The 20495-nt window shown below is 44.5% G+C and overlaps 1 protein-coding gene across 2 annotated transcripts; it reads right to left on the reverse strand.

Annotated features, from left to right (window-relative positions):
• Positions 1 to 108: 108 nt before the first annotated feature.
• dare (NADPH:adrenodoxin oxidoreductase, mitochondrial) lies at positions 109 to 20457 on the reverse strand. 2 transcript variants are annotated; one of them, XM_075702029.1, is made up of 13 exons: positions 20098 to 20457; positions 18946 to 19137; positions 17694 to 17786; positions 16691 to 16813; positions 14642 to 14686; positions 13758 to 13928; positions 12860 to 13052; positions 10928 to 11103; positions 9259 to 9321; positions 7111 to 7219; positions 3729 to 3899; positions 551 to 631; positions 109 to 422 (listed from the first exon to the last, which is right to left on the reverse strand). In XM_075702029.1, exons 2-13 carry the CDS (start codon positions 19102 to 19104, stop codon positions 415 to 417), a joined length of 1392 nt encoding a protein of 463 aa, XP_075558144.1. In that variant the 5' UTR covers positions 19105 to 19137; positions 20098 to 20457; the 3' UTR covers positions 109 to 414. The 2 variants fall into 2 exon arrangements, with proteins under 2 accessions (XP_075558144.1, XP_075558143.1); XM_075702028.1 differs by having other exon boundaries at positions 109 to 631.
• Positions 20458 to 20495: the final 38 nt, after the last annotated feature.

Below are 20495 nucleotides of genomic sequence, written 5' to 3' on the forward strand. Positions count from 1 at the left end.
TTATTACTTTATTACTGCATCTTACTTGCAGCTAAACGATTTTGAGCCACGGGTTAGTACAGCAGCTACATTTAGTACTGCCATGTAGATAAGAGACCACCCAGGATGTTTTATGTTCAGTAATTTTATTGTCAGCTGTACAGGCACACATACATAAGGCACGCCTTCTCAATGGCCAAATGCATGAAACCATAACTATAAAAGAAATCTCACTTCGACGTAAACTAAACAAACTATCCATGAATAAACCACTTCATCACACAAGCCCTTTTTGCCAAAGTTCTGGCTACCATGAGACACTTGCAACAAGAACAGAAGCAGAGCTTTTATTCCACAAGAAGCAGGGCCTTCGTTTCACATGTTTAAGAAACAGTAGCCAGCGCTTGGCCTGGCTGCAACCTTCGGCTTCACTTATTATTTGTCTTGTATCCAAAACGAGGTAGGAGAGACAGAGAGAGAAAGAAAGAAGAGAAAGAGAATCTATGAGACAACATGAACGACTAGCTAAATGCAACACTAAGCATTTCTTTGACGGAAAGCAGCTTCTCACTGGGTTTGCCTTTACATTCACCTTGCGCCTTCTCGTACGCTTCGATCTTGAGCCACTCGTCGAAAGTGACTGGTCGTATACCTGAAAGATCGAAAGAGAGTTCGAAATTATCCCTGGAGCTCAACTTAGTTACGTCCAGATGGATGAAAAACAGTGCAACCCCCCCCCCCCCCCCCGCAACAATTGAAACTCTTCATTCATTTTCTCAAGCAAAAGAGAAATACTACAAGTACAAGCAGTGATATGTCCATTTCGCTCCCGCAAGAGATACGCACCTGGTCACCTGCAAAGAAACTAATTTCCCCAACATATTGTCATAGGCATGGCATGAACATTATCGCTAAAGTTGTCACTCCAACTCGGGAAAGACAGTGTAGTGTCGGTTTTGTGGTTTCTTTTCCCCCCCAGTACAAACAGGAGAATTTCGTTTTGGATCCATGCAGAGCGACCAAGTTTGGGTGAACAGCGAAGAAGTGCCACCGATTCGTGGTCGGCACACAGAAATATCAGGGCAATTATTTTTATAGTTCTGTAGAGGAGCACTACGGCTGAACCTCGTACATTTTCTATATCTACAACCTGTGAACCTCTCTCGAGCGCCGCTTTGCAAAGCACCGGACGCTGGACAAAAACGCTACACAGAACTCGAAATTTGTCCAACCAATGCACATCACCTTAAATGCGCGCAGCCCGCCTTTGAATTTTACCTTCAAGATGAGACCACTACAAGTCCCTATGCTAAAAGGGGAGAGGGAGACCTGTAAGGCAAAATGGCAGGTCATGCAAGGACAAGAGCTCCTATGCTGTGCAACGGACATTCAAGATGAATGTAACAGAGACCTGGCTCTGAAAGATCACGCTCCTCAAATTATTAACAACGGTCGACAATAAATAGTGTAAAGCCACATTTGCGGAAAATTATGGCTGAAGAGTGGTTTAATCAGCTGGATCTCATGTCCGTTCACTTAGTGCCAGCCAGTGTCGACAAAGTTATCTCCGTGTTTATGGAGAAGCCCTGACGTACGAAAATCATGGTGTGAAGGAAATATTTGAACCAGGGACAAAACATCTTTTAAATGAAAGGAACTGTATTAAGCACATACAGCGCTGTTATTACGGTCACACTTTTAAAAGCATGTAGGTTGGAGACGGCTTTGCGTAGTAAAATCATCATGCCATCTTCTGATAGAATAACGTTATGCCTCCTAAATCTGCAACCGTATATGTTGTCGTAATTCTGAATAAACTACTATATGCATGGTTGAGCTTGAACCCTCATCTATGGCTGCCATTGCATATACTGTTTCATCATGTGAACAACTGTTGGACCCTCCGCGTCTGTCCGGTGCATTAAAAATGAAGCTATAAACAAAGATGGACCATGGCATGTTAAACATGTAGTCCATGTTTAATGCTCCTTCCCAAATTTTCTCGCATGTATAATATAATCACTGAGATACCATTTATGTCATAATACAGTGGATTTGCATTACTTTGACTCCGGTTAACTCAATTTTACAGTTATTCCGATCCTAACCGCAGGTCCCGCCCAGTGCCCATGCATTTCTATGGGCCCACTTTCATTATTTCGATCCTAAAACTGGCATTCGCCAGATAATTCAAACTTGACAAGTCAAGTAAAACTCTTGCTTGGGCTAGTTGGTTCGTGCTTAAATGAGTAAATAGCAAGGCGCAATAGACCAGGACAGAAGACCAGAAGACCAGGACAGAAGTGACATGCGCCGGTCCTGTCGTTTGTGTTCTTCTTCTGTCCTGGTCTATTGTGCCGTGCTATTTACTCGTTGACAAGTCAGCATGCATGCACCTAATTCTTAAGCTGATCCCAATAGCAACTCCGTTACTGGCAGCGCCTGTCTGGGCAGAGCTTAGAGGACAGGGAATGCGCTGGACGCCTGTCGCCGAAAATTCCTATTTTCGTCCTGCTCAAGAAAGGTTTTTCAAGCAATAATGGTAGCTCACAATGTCCGACTACGGCATTTACCTGAACCTAACGCATGTCTTTTTTTTCCCCAAGAAAATGTGATTGAAAATCACATTAGAAAAGTTTGTATGCTTTAACGCATAACACAGCTGCGGATTGTGGCAAAGCTGAGTTTAGGTAACTGGCTACCACTGTGCAACTGAAATTAGCCTTGCCCATTTTTCTTGCTAAAAGTCAGGTGAATGTTAGATTCATACTTTGTTTAGAAGCTTTCCTGTCATTCCTACGTTAGTTTTCTGCTTTGAAGACATAGAAAGCAGTGCGCGTTTGATTCAGGGGCATGTTAAAATCGGGCAGTTACTGCCAAATGAATCGGCAGTGTGCTTTAACTTTATTTTTCTGCATCTTGTTTAATCTGACCCACCGGATAATTCGATCAGTTTCGTTGGTTCCATCAGGCTCGAATAAAGGCAGAATAAAGGTCTACTTCGGTGGCTGCTGTTAAGGGCGCGGCCGTGCGGGCACTGTATCTTGAAAGCGATCTGCGATGTGGGCAAAGTGCACCTAGTGCCGGGGCAGCTTCGTATGTGCTGTGCTTTCAACGTTTCGTTCGTGTTGAAGCGAGAGAGCACGAAGGTCAATTCGCTTGCTGCTGTCGCTGCGCTTATCTCGCTTAATTTGCGATCGCAATCGATGCTTCGCCTTTCGGGCTAAAATGCGACTTTTTGTTTGTTTACTTCGAACATTTGTCACTCACTGTTTGCAATAAAGTTGTCAGACATCGCGACGAAAGTTCCGGAAGTGAGGCGTTCGGATCTTACGAACTACGGATGAAACGGACGTTTTTTGTAGTTATCAGGGTCTGTTGTAATGAGAGTCGATTGTGCGCGCGCGCGCGCGCGCGCGCGCGTGTGTGTGTGTGTGTGTGTGTGTGTGTGTGTGTGTGTGCGTGTGTACACACATGTATACATATATTGAAAAAGTGCAGGTGCATATATCCTACCAATACTAGATCCGAAGAACTACTTCCTTCCCACAAAAATTATATATATATACATAGGGAAAAACAGTTTGTTCAAGAAACAGTTCAAAATATTTCAGGCGTCGTGCCTGGAAGTGGATCCTTTAGATATCTAGTCACTACAGCTTGTCTCAAATGGTTACCTTTAGTACCATTAAACCATGCGCCTTAACTGTAGCACTATGCATGCACCAGTTTGGAAGTCCAACACTTGCCTTTCGACTCGAGCAGTTTCAAGATAGATGCCGAGCCCTCCCTGTCGTCTGCTGGCAGAAGACCCGACTCAGCATCTTTTACTATTGCCTGGCCCGTTTCAAAGCTGCTGTTCATCGTCGCCACCAAAACGCCTACTGGACCAGTCTTGAGCCAGCCACTACAGTAGACACCTAGACAGGTAAATAAGGTCACATGTACACATACTTACAAATACAAGTCTGACAGCCTTAGAGTACTGTCAGCCCCAATGCTAACGGGATGCGGGATCTCCGGGATAGTTTAATATTTCTAAAGCATAAGCATGCAGCGTCAAGTTTGGATTTGCAGCCTTGAGAAGCTTGTGCTAGCAACACTGTGTTGTACTGCTTTACTGGCTGCACACCAAAACTACCGCATTTACTCGAATCTAACGCGCACTTTTTCCCCAACGAAACGGGTCCAAAAATTGCGTGCGCATTAGAATCAAGTAGGACCCTAAATCTGCGTTACCATATTGCCATCGGCATTTCAAACTGCCCGCCTCGTACACGCTTCGAGCCTAGCTGCTGTAGCTTCCTCCATGTGGTGTAGTATGTGTGCTTAGGTTAGTACACCTATGGTGTACTGGAATCGCGCAGTGCCTCGTCCGGCGGCGAAAACATGACTCTTATTGTGATGACGGCCGGGAGTGCTGGAGCATGCCAGTCTACTTCAGTGCCGCCTGTCGCTGCAGCCGAGAGTCATTGCTGGTGAGAGGAAAAATAATGGCGCAACGCAGGGCCTCCGGCATTAGCAGCTATGGTGGTCGCGGACGTCGTGCATGCGCGTGCGGAACTCGACAATTGCTTGCTTGCTGTGGTTTTTCCTGCCGTGTTTACACATTCTTAATATGCACGGCAAGCGCTAGGTTTGTAAATGTTTTTTTTTTTGTGTGTGTGTGCATTGAGGTTCCTACATAACGATCAGAACAACTACAGGCTGCTTCAAATCGGGAACATTGGGAAGACTGGCTCAATATGCCCTTCTTGACCTTCGGCGTCCTTTTGCAGAGCGAAATACCGAGGCGATAGAGGCTGCATTCATCACAGAGCAAATTTTTCTTCTTCAGTGAAACCTGGTTACTGCCCTTCTGGCTGATGCAACACGAAAGGAATCCCATGCAACCCACCAGGCACAGTGCAGGTGCTCCTTCCAGGCTTCCAAACTTCCAGGTGTGTTTCGAAATACTACAAACATGTTTGCTTACTGAATGGAACGAGCAAACGAGCGTTTCTTTGTCTGCTGCAACCAAAACGCTGAGCAGACGATCAGGAACACTGCATGATCTGTGGTTGGAAATGTGCAAGCTTAGATGGCGTTATTGATGTATCCTACCAGTTTGCCTTATTTATTTTTTTGTAAATTATAATAATCTAAATGGTGTTTTGAGAGTGCTTTTATAAAAGCAGAAAGTTTTGCACAAAATTTCACACAAATTTCACGTGCTAGGTACGCTGGTCAATCACAGCGCCCGCCTGGTGGCGTCATCGCAGAAGCGTCCCCAGTTCTCTCGTTGTTTTGCTGTACGGACGACACGCTGCCAAATTCCAGCACACCATGGTACACCGTCCGTCTTCCCTTTTTCCGCATTTGCTCTGTCAGCGTGCAAGTGCCGACTGCGAAGACAATGCAATGCTGCAATTAAAAGGAAAGTGATCACGGAGACGGACAGAAATCGGGCTGCATCATGGGCGTTTGGAGTTCCGGAAACTTGCGTGCGGGACTGGCGGAAACGGAAGAGGCGTTCTCTCTGTTAGCTGCTGCGTATGGCGCAGCGTCCCCCATCTTGAAATCGATCTGTGATGAAGACAGAGTCTACGCATCTAGGCTGCACAAAGGTCAATTTGCTCGCTCCTGCTACAGCACTTCCTCACTCCAGCATTTTGATAAAATAGTTTCTGTGGTCACTGGGTGAGATGTGTTCATGTTTGCTCATGCGCACGTGATGCCACGCTTGTTAATTTAGTTAGTAAGTGAATGTTTAAAAGTTTATACGGCTGATAAAACTACTATCCTTACTTTTCATATAGCTGTCCATTAATTTGCCATCGCAATCGATGCTTCGCCTTTGGGACGAGACTGCGACTTTTTTTATTTACTGCAACGTTAGTGTATTGGAAGTAAATATTTGTTTCTCTAAATGAGAAACATGTACATGTATTTCTGTATGAAAGAATGAGGTGTGCAATACTGCAAAAGACTTTCCTTTTTTAGGTCATGGCAAATGGGTGCGCGTTACAATCGAGGGTGCGTTAGAATCGAGTAAATACGCTACACAGAAAAACTGATGTTTTGGTAAATCTGCATGTCGTACATTTTTAACGCCCATCTGAAATATGTGTGCACATTCCAACAAGTCTAATGCTTTTGAGTGCAATTCAATTAAGCGAAAGCGTTCACGTTTGAATTTCACGAGACCAGAAAAGAGAAATCTGTGGATTATAAAGCTGCTGGATTACTGAATGAATGGCGAAAACAATAAGAAAATGCTTACTTAGCAAAGAATTCATTCACATTTTTAGTTTGTATTTTGCTCTAAATTTAAATGAAGGGCAAGCTTTTCCTAATCTGGTGTACATTACGCAGCGCATGGAAATTATAAGGCAATCTGTACTAAACCTCTCTCGAGCAGTGGGAGCCTTTCAACATCCTTCACATTATGGTGCTGGCATGGAACACACATATCCGTCCAAAGCTGACTTCCCACAAATTAATAAACGAAATAATTTTGTTCTTGGCATGTTGGATGATGTAATTTCCCACCACAAGAAAGAGAAGCATTAGTGCCTGCATTGCGCCTGAACCGATTTGCAGTTTCAGGTGGCTTCTAGACAGTCTGCCACATCGCGATTCTCGCAATGAATGAAACTGAAACTGCTTCTTGATGCACCCTCATTTTTGCACGAGTCCTATATACATACAATGTGAAATAAGAGAAAGAATAAACAGCCTAATCAATTAAAATGTCTTCTCTGTTGTTTTTTTTTGTATGTTCACTGTTATGCTTCGCTCGTTCACCAATCATTGCCACGTGCATGCTGCCTCAAGCTCCTACCAATCAACCAGTGAAAAGCGAAAACCTTCATAACAAAGAGCTTTTTATGCTGTAGAACAATGTAGATTTATGCGAACACTAGATATGATGTCCAAATGATCCAATCTGCCGAATTAAAGAGCAGTGAATGGACAAAATTTTAGTGCATTTACTTTAATATTGCTTCGGCACGGTGTCACCAAAGGCGGACCTTCAATATAAAGATCCTATCCACGAGAGATTAGTGCAGTCCCATTTATTTAGTAAAGGTTAAGTTTCCTTTTTTTTTTTCTTATCCAATGTGAGATAAGTGATGGGGAATCAAGTACCTGGCAATGACTCGACTCGACCTTGAGAATTCGGCACGAAACCTCGCTTGCCGTCGAACGGGACGGCGGGATCAACAACTTCACTCGTGTAGCCAATGCTTTTCAGGACCTAGGAATTACATGGAAGACAAAGAAATAGAGAAACGAAGGACTAAGCACTGGTGACCAAAGAGAAAATTATAATACAGTTGAACCCACTTATAATGATCCCAGATATAACAATAAAGGCCCCACTTCACTGTATTTGTGATTTTCCGACCCTGCCTGTTTTAAAACAACGTCCAGATATAGCGAACGTTTGCAACAGTGCCGTACTGCTACAACGAACACTTCAAACCCAGTCGTGGTATAAGGAGGGTGCATGAAAAGTTCCGAAGCATGGAAACGCGACTGAAGTGGGTGGCCCGAGACAGCGCGAATGTCATGAACAGATGTTTACTTAGGATTCTGGTTTTGGGCAGGTGCTACCAAAACTCACACATACACACATATATATACCAGGTATTTCTACACAGACTTGAAGCAATACTTAAAGATAGCCCTTTTGAAAAAAAAAAAAAAAAAACAATTCCTCCGGAGACACGCAGTTGTCGGTGGTGGTGACCACAGGGCGACGGGCAATACAGGATAATTGGTCACCAATTAACAAGAACTCGTTGATTTAACTTTTAAGCTTTTAGTTTCAGCAGGCTCATTGTAACCGGGAAATCGAAGCGAGATTGCCAAAGCCAGCGACTCGCCAGGTTGGAGGTATATGTCATTTAAAAACTGGCAATATATGCTCTACCTGATAAAAAATGCTGTCGATAAATGGCACTACATGTGCACTACAGCGGAGGTTCGATTTCTTAGATATTTTGTTTACATTTGTAGAATGTTTGGACGTGCTTTCGACTTGTGAAGAGATGCCGACGAGGGGTGGTCGGCCCACACTGTCGGATGAAGAAATTTTCAATATTCTTTTCGATAGTGAAGTAAGTGAGGACGCAGATGGTGACGGCGACTTCCTTGGAGAGCCTTCTGAAGACGAAAGCTGCCCGGACGGCAGTGTGGTGCTCCTGTCCACATGCCTGAATGTTTCTGGGTTTTTCATACAAAAACGAATCTTTGGCTTTCACTTCTAGTCCACAACTGAAAAGTGTCGCTTGAGTTTGTAAATAAAACTTATTTGTTCGCATTTCCTTAGCATTTATTACCGTAAAGCACTATATAACGGATGCATCCACAGAAGTCTGTGTAATTCCCACATGCGGCAAAAATAATCCATACGGAGGGCCCCGCAGCGTGTGTAATGCGTATATGGTAGCCAACAGGTTAAATGCGTCGGTCCCATCCTGTCGCCACTCCTTTTCTTCTCTCGGGCATTCTTCTCACACGCCAATCTCGAAGGGTTGCCAAAAGTGCAACGTGAAAGGAAGAAAAAGTGAAGGAGGAGGAAAAGGCAGGGCAGAGCTCTCAGCGCTGTCCAAGATGGCCAAGAAACATTCAGTTGAGGGGGAAATGGGGGAAAGTAAACACTGCACTCTTCAAATGTCCATCCTTATTAGGTCCTTTTCAAAAATTTCTGCGGGAATATATTCCTTGAAAGGCATCGCAGTCACTCCCAGTTTGATCTCAGTTCTGAAGAACAGGGACTCCAGGGCCCCTTTAAAAGCTAACAAGAAGGACAACACGCTGAAAACAAGGAAAGCACGCAGAAAGTGAAGTTTTACTGTAATGAAAATGAACAGGGCCTATGCAAGAAACAGCCAACCTAAGGCACGGCCTTATAACGCTGTATTCACAAATGGGGGTTGAATTGAAGCTCTTTGACTCCGCACAGCATACAACATCTATCACTCCTCAATTGAAGCGGTCACATCGAAGAACGCTCCTCAGCGATTCCAGCTACGAGGAATTGCTTGATGAAAACTTTTCCCCTCCTGGGCCTCCCTCCAAAGCTCATTTCTAGTTCTGAAAGTTTAGCTCAGGTATACCTGAGGAGCCTTACTGATGATTGGTGAGTACTTTACTAATACGGCAGCACTGACCTTTTCTTTCTGGAGTTTTTCTAGGGTCTTTTTGGAACTGAGGTGAATTATCGAGAGATGAAACATTTTAGAAGTACATGCGTCAGACAAGAACGACACTGAAGCAAGTGATGCTTACCATCTGGCAAGGAATTGTCTCAGTTTCGCTTGTTGCAATGGCCTTGCTTCCTGATTCAGTTTTCTGGAAGCATCAACAGGAAAGTCGTGAGCCGCAGGCTTTACAATTTTTCTGCCTGCAGGAAAAGCAGCAGCCTTTCTGTAGTCTAGTACATTTTTTTTTTTTTTACTATACAGGTCATGCTAGATATTGAAGTGTATAGCATCAAATTGAAGAGGAAGAAATTCTCTTTTAGACAGTACTAGTCCCAAACCACACGTCTATTAAGAAGAACTTGAAAAGGAAGGTGAACAAAAATTTTCTAAAAGAATCGAGAAAGTTATAGAATAACATCATCTTTGCTTCGCATGGAAAAAAATAAAACTGAAAAAAAAAAAAATCCAGAGTATCCACTTTCAATGCAAGGAACCTGGGCAATATTCCAGGAAATATCAACTTTCTGTGTATGGAATTTCTCAGGATATAAAAGAAAATGTTAATCCTAGTGACAAGCCCTAGCGCAATGCAGAGGTAGACTTCGGGACGTCTGTTCCTGAGACACCGTAATTCGCTGCGCAGCCACTGGAACATGATTCCGTCTGAAGGAGAATAACACCCTGCAGATGAGAACTGAAACTTTGAGAACACACAGGTTATCTTAATATTGGTGCACGGCGAAGAAAGTGAAACACCGTTCTGAAATCTCATTAACCAAAGTTGCCTTCCACGTCAGTGCTGCTTGTAAACTCCAAAAACTTGTGCACAAACGCACCAGCATCGGCAGCAATGCAATGTTTCCATGGATGAGCAGTGTGCAACACCGATGCCATCATGGCACCTATGAGCGCTCATCACGCCAACCACGTCCCTTCTCGGAGGCACGTTAAAGAGCCACGCGCGACGGTAAACGAAGACAGAAAAGCGAAACCAACTAGTTTTCAAATAACCCAATAGATGGTACTAGCTGTCCGAGAGCACTCATAAAGCGGCAAAATATGATTTTGCAACCATATATAGCGGGCTATCAAAATGGCAATCAATGGGAATAGTAGCACGTGCAAACAGGAAAGTGTGCCAAAAATAAAAAATAAAGGTAGAGGCACTTTACATGAAGCTGGGTGAAAGAGGATTTGTGATAGCTCGTTCATGTCTGTATTGCACACGGTGTCCTTGACGTACATGCTGCAGCTCATCTATTTCCCCTTCAGTCACACATCACTCGAAAGACGCTGGTGCTAAGCACCTGGGTGAAGCCTCTGTTTTTGCTGTGGCACAGTGTTGCGGTGCTGTCTAGCACGCACACAGCGAATGGTGGCTGTTACCACTGAGAAAAATGCCCACTGTCATGCCCTCTTCTGCCCCATCTTGTGTGATTAGACACATGACGCAAATGAGGCTGCAGACAAGACGAAACAAAACAGTGAGCACAGCCACTATGTATAACTTCCTATTTTATGTAAAATTTAGTTCGATTACACATCTCGGAGGCACATATGACACACAAGGGGCTTCACACAAGAGGCACAACAGACTGAAGCACACAGTAAGTATAGCTTGCTACCATAATTAAAACAGGTTTGAAGTGCTACCATGCAAGTAGTTTGCATGGCTCTTTCAATTCAGCTGACTATGATTAAAAGAGTTTTACTTTTTAGCTTTGAGCAGTTATGACACTCAACAGGTTGCTGACCTCAAGTCGGTTGACAGCCAGCTCAACGCCTGAGACACGCCCTGTGCTTGAGTCTGCCAAAAAGCGCAGCGGACTTCGCAGAAAACGTAGCTCCCAGGAGCGGGGCTGGTTGCTCGGTTTCCTCTCCGACGTCTGCACCATCAGATCAAGCAGACGCTTGCGGGGTCGTGGTAGGTCTGCACACAAGCACGGGGCAACACACAAGCACGTCTCATCAACTGGTTTGCATTGAAGCCAAGAACTTCCCACACAGGGCTCCCCGACATCTTGCCAGAACATGAAAGTTACTGCCACACGCTCTTCTCCGCTTTATTGTTTCTGCACACCAGCGAGAACACAGCTTGCCAGCACGACCCTTTGAATTGAAAGAGCATGGTGTGTGCTTTCCAATTAATTTCTTGTGTGGCCATTCCACTGAGTGCATGCGCCTTGTTCGCTGCATGTGGAACAGCGACGTTTCTAAGCCCTACTTTAAAAGTTTAATTGTTTTATTCGTGTTACCCTTAGGTCAAGAGGCATTAGAGTTGCAGATGTCTTCCAAGATTTAAAAAAGCAAAAAATCCTCAGCCACACTTTGAAGGGACAATAAAAAAGAAAATATTGAGCTGTATTAGTAGACTACCCTTCCTGCAATACCAAGGTTGCTCTCACTGAGAGAAGAGGCTTGGTAAGCAAGAAGAGAGGCAAGAATTAAAGGCAGGTGCTGATCCCACTATGAAGTTCCTGCACCATGCCATGGATTTTGATGCCGTCTGCACAGGCCTTGTTAATGCTTTATTGGAAAAGACGGACTACACTGTACTTCAAAATCGCCGAAGACTGAACACATTTCAGGAACTTTTACTGAGCTGCAATAGCTCCAACGTATAATAAAACAATTTTAAATCCGTGATGTAGTACTGAAGCGCCGACATTGGGGCTGGCTTTGGTGCGAAATTTAGAAACTGGAATCGACATTCATTTTCTCTTCTAACGATCAACCTCTTACCATCAAATTAACAAAAACAGTTCTTAAAGAGTACTTCGTCAGCCTATACTGACTTCACGTTTCCATTTCAGCCCCTTTAATGGGCTGTACATACATGTCTACGTGTTCAGCCTAAAATTCGTAAGAAGTTGCCTTGCACATGCCGATGGCTCGTCCATTGCGAAATCTCCCACATGTCAGTTTAGTCTAATAGTCAAATCGAAGTATTGAGTCAACTCAACCGAAGTAATATCACAGATATTTGTGAAGCAGTGCTCTTCCTGCTAACTTGATGAATAAGATTGCACGTCAGTGTGCAGGGAGTGCAAAGCTGTTGAATGGTGATGTTTTTGAACCCCAGTACTTGCAGATGTTTCTACAAAACACAGGTATGAAATGAATGCAGGTATGGCCTGAAGGTATACTATAATATGAATTAATTAAACTTACACCAGTGTGTTTCTTACACTATCAATTAAATATTTACAATTGCTAAGGTTATCATAAGTATTATTCATTATGCTTGCAATTACATGAAGCTTTGTTTTTCATGTAGGTAGAAAATAATCTTTACTGGCTTTTAGCAGCATTTTCTGACACCTCTTTGCTGCATTACTGAACTGTTTCAACCTTGGGGGCATTATATAAAAAAAACAAAGTGTATTCCATTTAAGGGTAACCTTGTTGAGACAAATTATTTGATAAGCTGAACAATATGAAGACCTTTGTTTAGGTTATACTGATTCAGTGAACTTTTGATAAAACAAACGGATCTTGAAGGTACTTCCATGTTCACCTGAAAAGGTGTTTACTGTAAATAAATAATGTCCCAGATCTTCACAAATAGGCCCCCTCACCTTGAGGGTGCCTTTGAGGTAATCAAAAAGAAATGGAACGAAAAGTTCTTCCGTTTCAGCCCATGTCAATGCATATAACAGTGACTGACCAAGCAACAGCACCCGTACCGGCCAACCTCTCTCGGACCTCGTTGAAGTCCTCTGGCCGGAAGATGCTGTCCACACCTGGGATCTTGGTCATCTCTCGCAGTTCCTTAATGGTGAAAGCTACCTCAAAGGGCCCTCTCCGCCCGATCACAATCACGTTCCGCACACGGCTCTTTCTCAGTGCTTCCAGGGCCGGTTCGACTATGTCCGTCTCCTGTAGGTGGAAAAAGAAGTGTGACAATAAGGTTCGCCTTTCTTGACCACTCAGTGTGTGGGTCAACACAGGGACAGCTGATGAGTGAACTGGTTTGGAGTAAAAGAAAGCTGATACAAGGCAGACCCTTTCATTCCATTTTAATCATCTGTCGTGATGACTAGCTGCCTGTGCAAACAATGAAGGCATGGGGGCACGCAATGTTTGTGATAAAAGGGAAGAACATATAGATCTTGAACAAAAATGAAACTAGTGTATTACAGCAGAATATAAGTTCGGGACAGTTGACGCTTGCTGAGACTCATGTAACTTTTTTTTTTTTTTCACATAGCTTTTAGCGTTGTTCTGCATCACAGAATAAAAAAACAAACAAGTATGAAAGGCTACGAGTGGCCTTTACAAGGCCTTCTGCCTTTCGCATTAGAATGACCGACAGGGCTACGTGCAATGGATGTTGCGGCGAACAGACCACCGAGCATGTTTCGTGTGAATGTGCTGGATCGAGTTGATCACAGACCTTAGTCAGAACACACCATTTTGGAATGCCAACCTCAGAAGCGATCACACTAGTGGGTGACAAAGGCACAGTCACAGCTCTCAAGGACAACAACAAACCTGCGCAAGCAGCATTACATCAGCCAGCAACCGTGCATTCACAAATGACCGCAGTGGTTGTTTCTTCAGTCTGCATAGAACAATGCGCACCTGAAGCGACTCTGAGGGTGATAGCAGAATGCGAGCGACATCCAGGGCGACGTTGCCGTGGCCGATGACGACGGCCGTCTCACCGGAAAGGTCCGGGCAGACACCAACGTCGGCAGGGTGGCCGTTGTACCAGCCGACAAACTTGCGGGCGCTGAACACGTTCGGAAGGTCCTGCACATCGTAATTGCGGAGAGCGGGCCACGTGCATTGTGAGAGTCGAAAGTCATGGCACTTGAAAGTTGCACTGAGTCGGTGCAGAGCTCGTGGGGACACCCGACTTTCACGTTCCCGAACCTTCTAGCTGCATGCGCAACATGCATGCAACTCTCCCAAGGTTAGTAATGACCAAACGAAGCCATGAAGAAAATTAGTTGTGCAGTTTGATTGAAATGTAGAAATAACAAAGAAATGGGAAATGAAAGTAGAAGACCTGATGCTTGTTGGTAACAAACCCACAACCTTTGCACGATACATACAATGCTCTACCAATTGAGCTAAGACAGCAACTGTCTCTTTCTTTGGATATATCTGTGTGTTGCAGCTAACCTAGCCCTGACAGTGTTGGCAATGCCATTCGTGACCATGGCAGAGACACATCTTGTCAAAGTTAGTTTCTCTAGAATAAAACTTGTGTGCTAAGGGAGCCTGTTCGTTGCGCCTACGGCAGCAACAACAGCTGGTATGTTCGGAAACCACCCAATGGTGCACAGGGGACTCAATTCCTCCTTTTTTGGCTTTGGAATTTCGGCAGGGGTGAAATTATCGCGCAAATTTTAGACAGCTGCTTCGGGGGATTATGCTATGTGCGGTTTCCCGCTATGGTTTAGAGCACAGCCCTGGCATGGGTAACAAGGGAGTCAGAAGAATAACAAAGCACGCCCTACCTCACCAGGAACACCGAGGCTCCTTTCTTGATCAGCGCCATATGTCTGAAAAAAATTAAATTAAATTAAAATCTGGGGCTTTACAGGCCAAAACCACAATCTGACTGTGAGGCACACCTCGGTGGAGCACTCCGCATTAATTTTGACCACCTGGGGTGCTTCCATGTGCACCCCAATCTAAGTACACAAGCATTTTTGCATGTTGAAACCACTGAGATTTGGCTGCCACGGCCGGGATCAAACCAGTGGCATCACAGCGCAGCACCGCAGGTACTGGACTACCAGGATGGGTGGGAAAAAAAAAATATTTGCTGTCTTGGTCAGGTGCACTGCCAATGAAGAACAATTTCACTGGGTGCCTCAGCTAACACAGAGCCAGTAAATCAGTGAGCTATGCCTCAACCAACCCTATGTTGTTAGCAAACTTCTACACAAGCCTCCAGTAATTTTTGTGGTCTTATTTATAGAGAAATTACTATTGATTAATTAGCAAACAAACATTTTATTCGATAACATTGTGGCCACAATATCGATACAAGGTTTGTAGGGCCCATCTTAATTTTTTTATATTTAGGACACAATAGCAAAATTTTTTTGCTTTTTTATAGTTTAATGTAAGGTCCTGAAACCTTTAACTGCTGCAACCCTCTGCGTGCACACCACAGAGGCTACCTTAAATGCGGGAAAAAGGGTCACACAGAAGTCAGCATCGCAAACTCAGAATCATTTTTAAATGCCTTCTGCAATCCTTGTATGACGTTGTGGCGACAAGGGATACCTATTCTGGACGTTGTAAAATTCCACCACATCGCTGAATTCTCTAACAGCGGCATATTGAGCCAATCAGACGCCGCAGCAGCCCTCGTGGCCAATCAGAGCTGACAAGATGGTGAATTTGACAATATGGCAGAATTTTACAATGTTCAGAAAAGTGCCCTAGGTTAATAATTTAGAAGTTGTTAATTCACTGCTATTTGCTAACACAGTAAGAACACAATATGGGAGGACTCTTAATGAGGTAGCCAACAACATACAGGTGGTTTCATACACCCATGGTGGCTTCACATTATTTTGAAGAAGGAAAAAAAAATTATTTTGTGTTAGCTGAGGCACCCAGTAGATGGCAGGAAAGCTCTTCGATCTTGTTATACAACCCAAAATAATGCTACCAGCTCTTCATTTGTGTGTTTTTACGTTCTCAACAGCTGGTGAGTGGATGACGAAGGATACCATAGTGGAGAATTCTGAACTAATTCTGACAACCTGCCCTCCCTGAAAGTACAGCCAGCTGCAAGAGTTTGCAGGACACGCGATTTGCGAAAAAAAAAAAAAAACCTGAATTCCCACAAGGCCCAGGCTCATAGGCTCAAAGCCAAAGTTTCAGTGCCATACTTTTTTTGCGACCAACACAGTGACTCATTTTAATCGGAAGTATGATGGCTTAACAGGGCAGAAGTTTACATTTGGTACAAGACCTGTGCCTCATTAACTTTCTGTGCCTGACTCTGCAATGAAATGCGGTATATGAGTGTTTCTGCATTCACCCCTCGAGGGATGTAGTTGCAGAAGTCCGGGAATCAAACCTGCGACCTTGTGCCCAGCAGCAGCATTGCGTAGCCACCAAACTGGAGCAGCGAGTTGCGGCCGGCTTTTGCGTGGGGCCCAGGAGCTACAGCATCAAGTAGGGATTCCTAAACTCTGGGGCCCGGGGGAATCACGACAAGTTTTGGAAAGAGCCGCGGAATTTTCGCCTCCTTGCTCCACAAGCGTATAATGCAGGGAATAAGAATAGTACAGGTGCATATGCACACAAAATACAGTCGTGGCCAAACAAGGAATGCCTCTGAAGCCATTGTTTTAACAAGCATACTTGTCTTCACCACAGCAATCAGCAAAGACGATTCCTGTTTGTTTGGCTCCAGGCTGAGGATCACCTCGTTCGGCACTTGCTGATCACGTTAAGTCTCCATCTTCCCTTGTACCTTTGCATTGTGCACGGAAAAAACAACAACACACAGATGCACAAATACACACACACACAGGACTGACCAGCACGACAGCGTGGTAGGCCTTCCTCAAGTCAGCCACCGTGACGTCCGTGCCGAGGCGGACGTTGCCGTACAGGTTGCACCGGGGGTTCTTGGCAATGTTTGTGAAGGTGTGGACCACATTCTGAAAGTGCGAGTTTGCATGGGACAGTTACCAACGGTACTGACAGCCCACATGTATGAGCGCAATCATCACTTGCGGCAAAGCTTTAGCAAGAGCTAGCCAGCTGGAATCAGAAGCTTATTTAGTTCGGAATTGTAGAATTTCGACATGATATACAGAAGAAGGTCCCGTAGTGATTCACTGTGCGAGACCTCTAGACAGAAATACACAAACACGGTGTAAACGAAATGGCAGTAACAAAAATGACCAATTGGGTGAAAAAACATCACAAATAATATAAAAACAAAAAAAATTAATTGAGAAAATTTTATGACTACTGGCAGGAAATGATCAAGAGTAAAAGTGTGCTCTATCTGGGATAGTAAAGTTGTTTTAGTTTGAACGGCACATAAAATGAGGAACACAACAAGGAGGAGACATAACAGGTCCTAACCTCCAATTCTTCCATGCATCTCCTTCTGTCATGTTCCTCATTTTAAGTGAGGTTATTTGATGATCCCGAATAACCAAAGTGATTTCCAGTGTTTAAGCTTGGTAAATGTCATCCTTTCTATGCGTGAGAAGCCTGTGGTAGTTTCTACAACTGAAAGCTGCATTCTGCAAATATTCGACTTCGTGTGTGGACATCACACCAACTACTACACAACTAGATTCTGCTTATGGTGCACTTTCGACTATGTTTTGTCCATTTCAACTGACTCACTTGACAGCTTAGTTTTGCTTTGGATTTTCCAATACTTTAACCCTTATATTGCCTATGTTCTAACATTTTCTTTTTTGCACAAGAAAAACATTCGGATTGCACATAAAAATATTTGATGTGAGGTCAGAACCCCATACCATAATTAGTTTCATTCCATTTCTCGACTTTCACACTTACCTTCACCTCGGGATGGTCTGGGGCAACACCAAAGCGGACCAAACCGAACGGCACTGGCAAACCCTCGTAGATGTCAACAAGGGCATTTGGATGCTGTTTTGGGAAGACAGTTAGGTCCTATCAACACACCGTAGAGTGCTTCTTGAACTGCAGTTGAGTGAATTCTACACAAACAGACTGACTATACTGCTGGTCAAGGATGCACTAGAGACCAGCATTGGGTTGAGCTGGACTAGCAGATTACACTTCCAGACCCGCATAAACGTCAATTTCAACATGAGCAGAACATTGGCAAAGCAAGAAGGATGGAAAGCATGAAGGAAGGAGGTGCCGCCACCCTGAACTTCCTAGAGTAACTATGTACCTATAGTTACTGTAGGGAGCCAGCCAGATACAGATGTTTCTATGCCAGCTTGCCATGACGTGGGTTTTGACAACATCCACTTGGGTATACTTAATTTTTTGTTAGTAAAGACGGGCTGCGTCACATTCTAAATGGACCAAGGTCTCATACCAGCAAGTTTCTATAACATTTCCTGCACCAAAGTGGCCCAAATAAAAGATAAGTACTTAAAAATCTGCAACGTCCCACTTACATACCAATGTTGGGATTGCATCACAAATTTCAATAAGTAGCGGAAAGTTAGGCCTTCATTTCCTTCACTAGCAATCAACCATATTCTGTCAAAGGAATCAGGATAGGAATTTGAAAGAATACTTTATCAGTCTAAAATGACTTTGCGCTGCTCTTAAGATGCGACGAGGTATGGCGAGCCAGAAAAGACTCAAAAAACAAAAAGACAAGTGGTGACGACGCTCTGAAGCACCTGCACCAGCACACCATGACATCATGAATTTTGGCAGCACATCTCGAGCATAGTTTACTGGTTATATATGCAAAGAAGCATTGCGTTACACTTGAAGTGAACCAAAGGCTCAACATACCAAGCTTTGACAACATTTCTCAAGCCGAAATGGCCCCAATATGAGAAAATGCTTTGAAATCGGTGAAACCAGGCCAACATACCAGTGCTCAGGTTTCAGCTCAAGATTCAAGAAATGCCTCTCAGAGGCTAGGCCATCACTTTTCTGACCATCATCAACCTGCCCTTTTTCGGTAAATGATTTAAAATAGGGTTTTGAACAATACCTCACCAGTAGAAATTGGTTTAGTGCAAGCTCTTTTAGTGTCGCTTCAAGGAACACTAGCCTAGGTGAACATAGTGGATAGTGCGACGTAGGACGCACCTACTTTGAGAACCTGCTGTGCCGTGTAGAAGCTCGCCGGACCGGCACCCACGATTGACACCTTGAGGGGTGAGTTGGAGTGCTTCCACCGTCGCACGTAGCACCGGGAACGCGAGCTTCTGAGCAGGTGGCACCTCACAGCACCGACGTTGAAGACAACCATGGTGTCGTGGTTGCGTCGTCGTACGGCTGCGGCCTGGCAGAACAAGAACAAGGGGAGAAATGGTCTTATGCTGGCGAGCATAAAAATAAACAAAGAGGAGGCTAACACGGGTGAAGTGATCCTGACGTGAACATAGCGAGCAGTGCAAACATAACCCGAGGTCAAGTGATAAAAAGCAGAGGTCCTCGTTCGAGATTACGTTGCGACAACAGTTGCCGGTGTACCGCCGACCGTTTCAGAGCCGACGGACAGATGAGTGGTCTCCGCGAAACAGCTGTGGGTGAATCGCGTGTAACGGCGTTTGTCTCTGACACAATGACAGGCATGAGCTGTTCGTGTTTTGTCGACAGTGACAGACCTGACCTGCAGCAACAACATGAACTTATTCTAACTTAGTAAATTTGAATAACCTTGTTGGGCTCACTTACGGAAGTCTTTTCATTCAAGAATGGAGAAATGGCGCAGCGGTAAAGATAGTCAAGAAATCGTGCCGTTCTAAAGCGGGTGTCACACGGCGTACTACTTGATCCCGATCGAGGCCGATCCGGATCGAATTTTTCGGTCGTGATTGGCTTCCTTGCTGATCTGCGGAAGGGAGCCAATCGCGGTCGGTAAGCTCGATTCAGATCGGGCTAGATTGCGATCGAAAGTGGCCGTATGACACCAGTATAATTTCCTTTGGCGAAACGATTAGTTATTCAGCTATGAAGACTGTAATAAAAATAAGCGTTAATGTTCAGCATTCACGAATTTACACACAATTTAAGAGGATATGAACATTGCCTCAGGGATGTAAAATACATGCAGACGAGTATCACGGCAGCTTTTGATCAATGAGCCAAGACAGGCAATCAGCGTAATTCGCCAACCTTAACGCTGTGGTGACAGACATGCAAGAGAGAGAAGGCATGCTGTTTGAAGCAATCGTGTCAGAACCTCGCCATTTCGCATCAGCATTGGGAATGCCTGCGAAAGTTTTCAAAGCGCGGTTACCTGTTAAGCCAGCGTCCTTGCGTTGATGCGGTACACACGTGAAGGCCTTCTGGGACGATTCACTCGGCTGTTAGCAGCTGACATCGCGCATTAAGTGCAGTGCAGCTTATGATCGCTGTGGGCGAACCTAAAGAGTAGTTCGCACGGCCTGTTCGTCAACGAATCGGGTAGTAAATGGAGCCAGACTCGCAAAACTTTGCTTCTAATTCCTAGCAAGCAATTTAAGACGTCATCGCAACTACAACGGCACGTAACACAAACAACCGCTGGGTATGTTTATAAACTGTTTACCGCGCGCCGGCTACCACTACGACGAGCTGAAGCGTGATCGAGGAGCCATGCACACTTCACAGCCGGCACTATTCATGTATCAATCCGCCGTCCTGCAATGAGCGTTT

This window comes from Dermacentor variabilis, chromosome 8 (assembly GCF_050947875.1).
Source record: "Dermacentor variabilis isolate Ectoservices chromosome 8, ASM5094787v1, whole genome shotgun sequence".
Taxonomy (NCBI): domain Eukaryota; kingdom Metazoa; phylum Arthropoda; class Arachnida; order Ixodida; family Ixodidae; genus Dermacentor; species Dermacentor variabilis.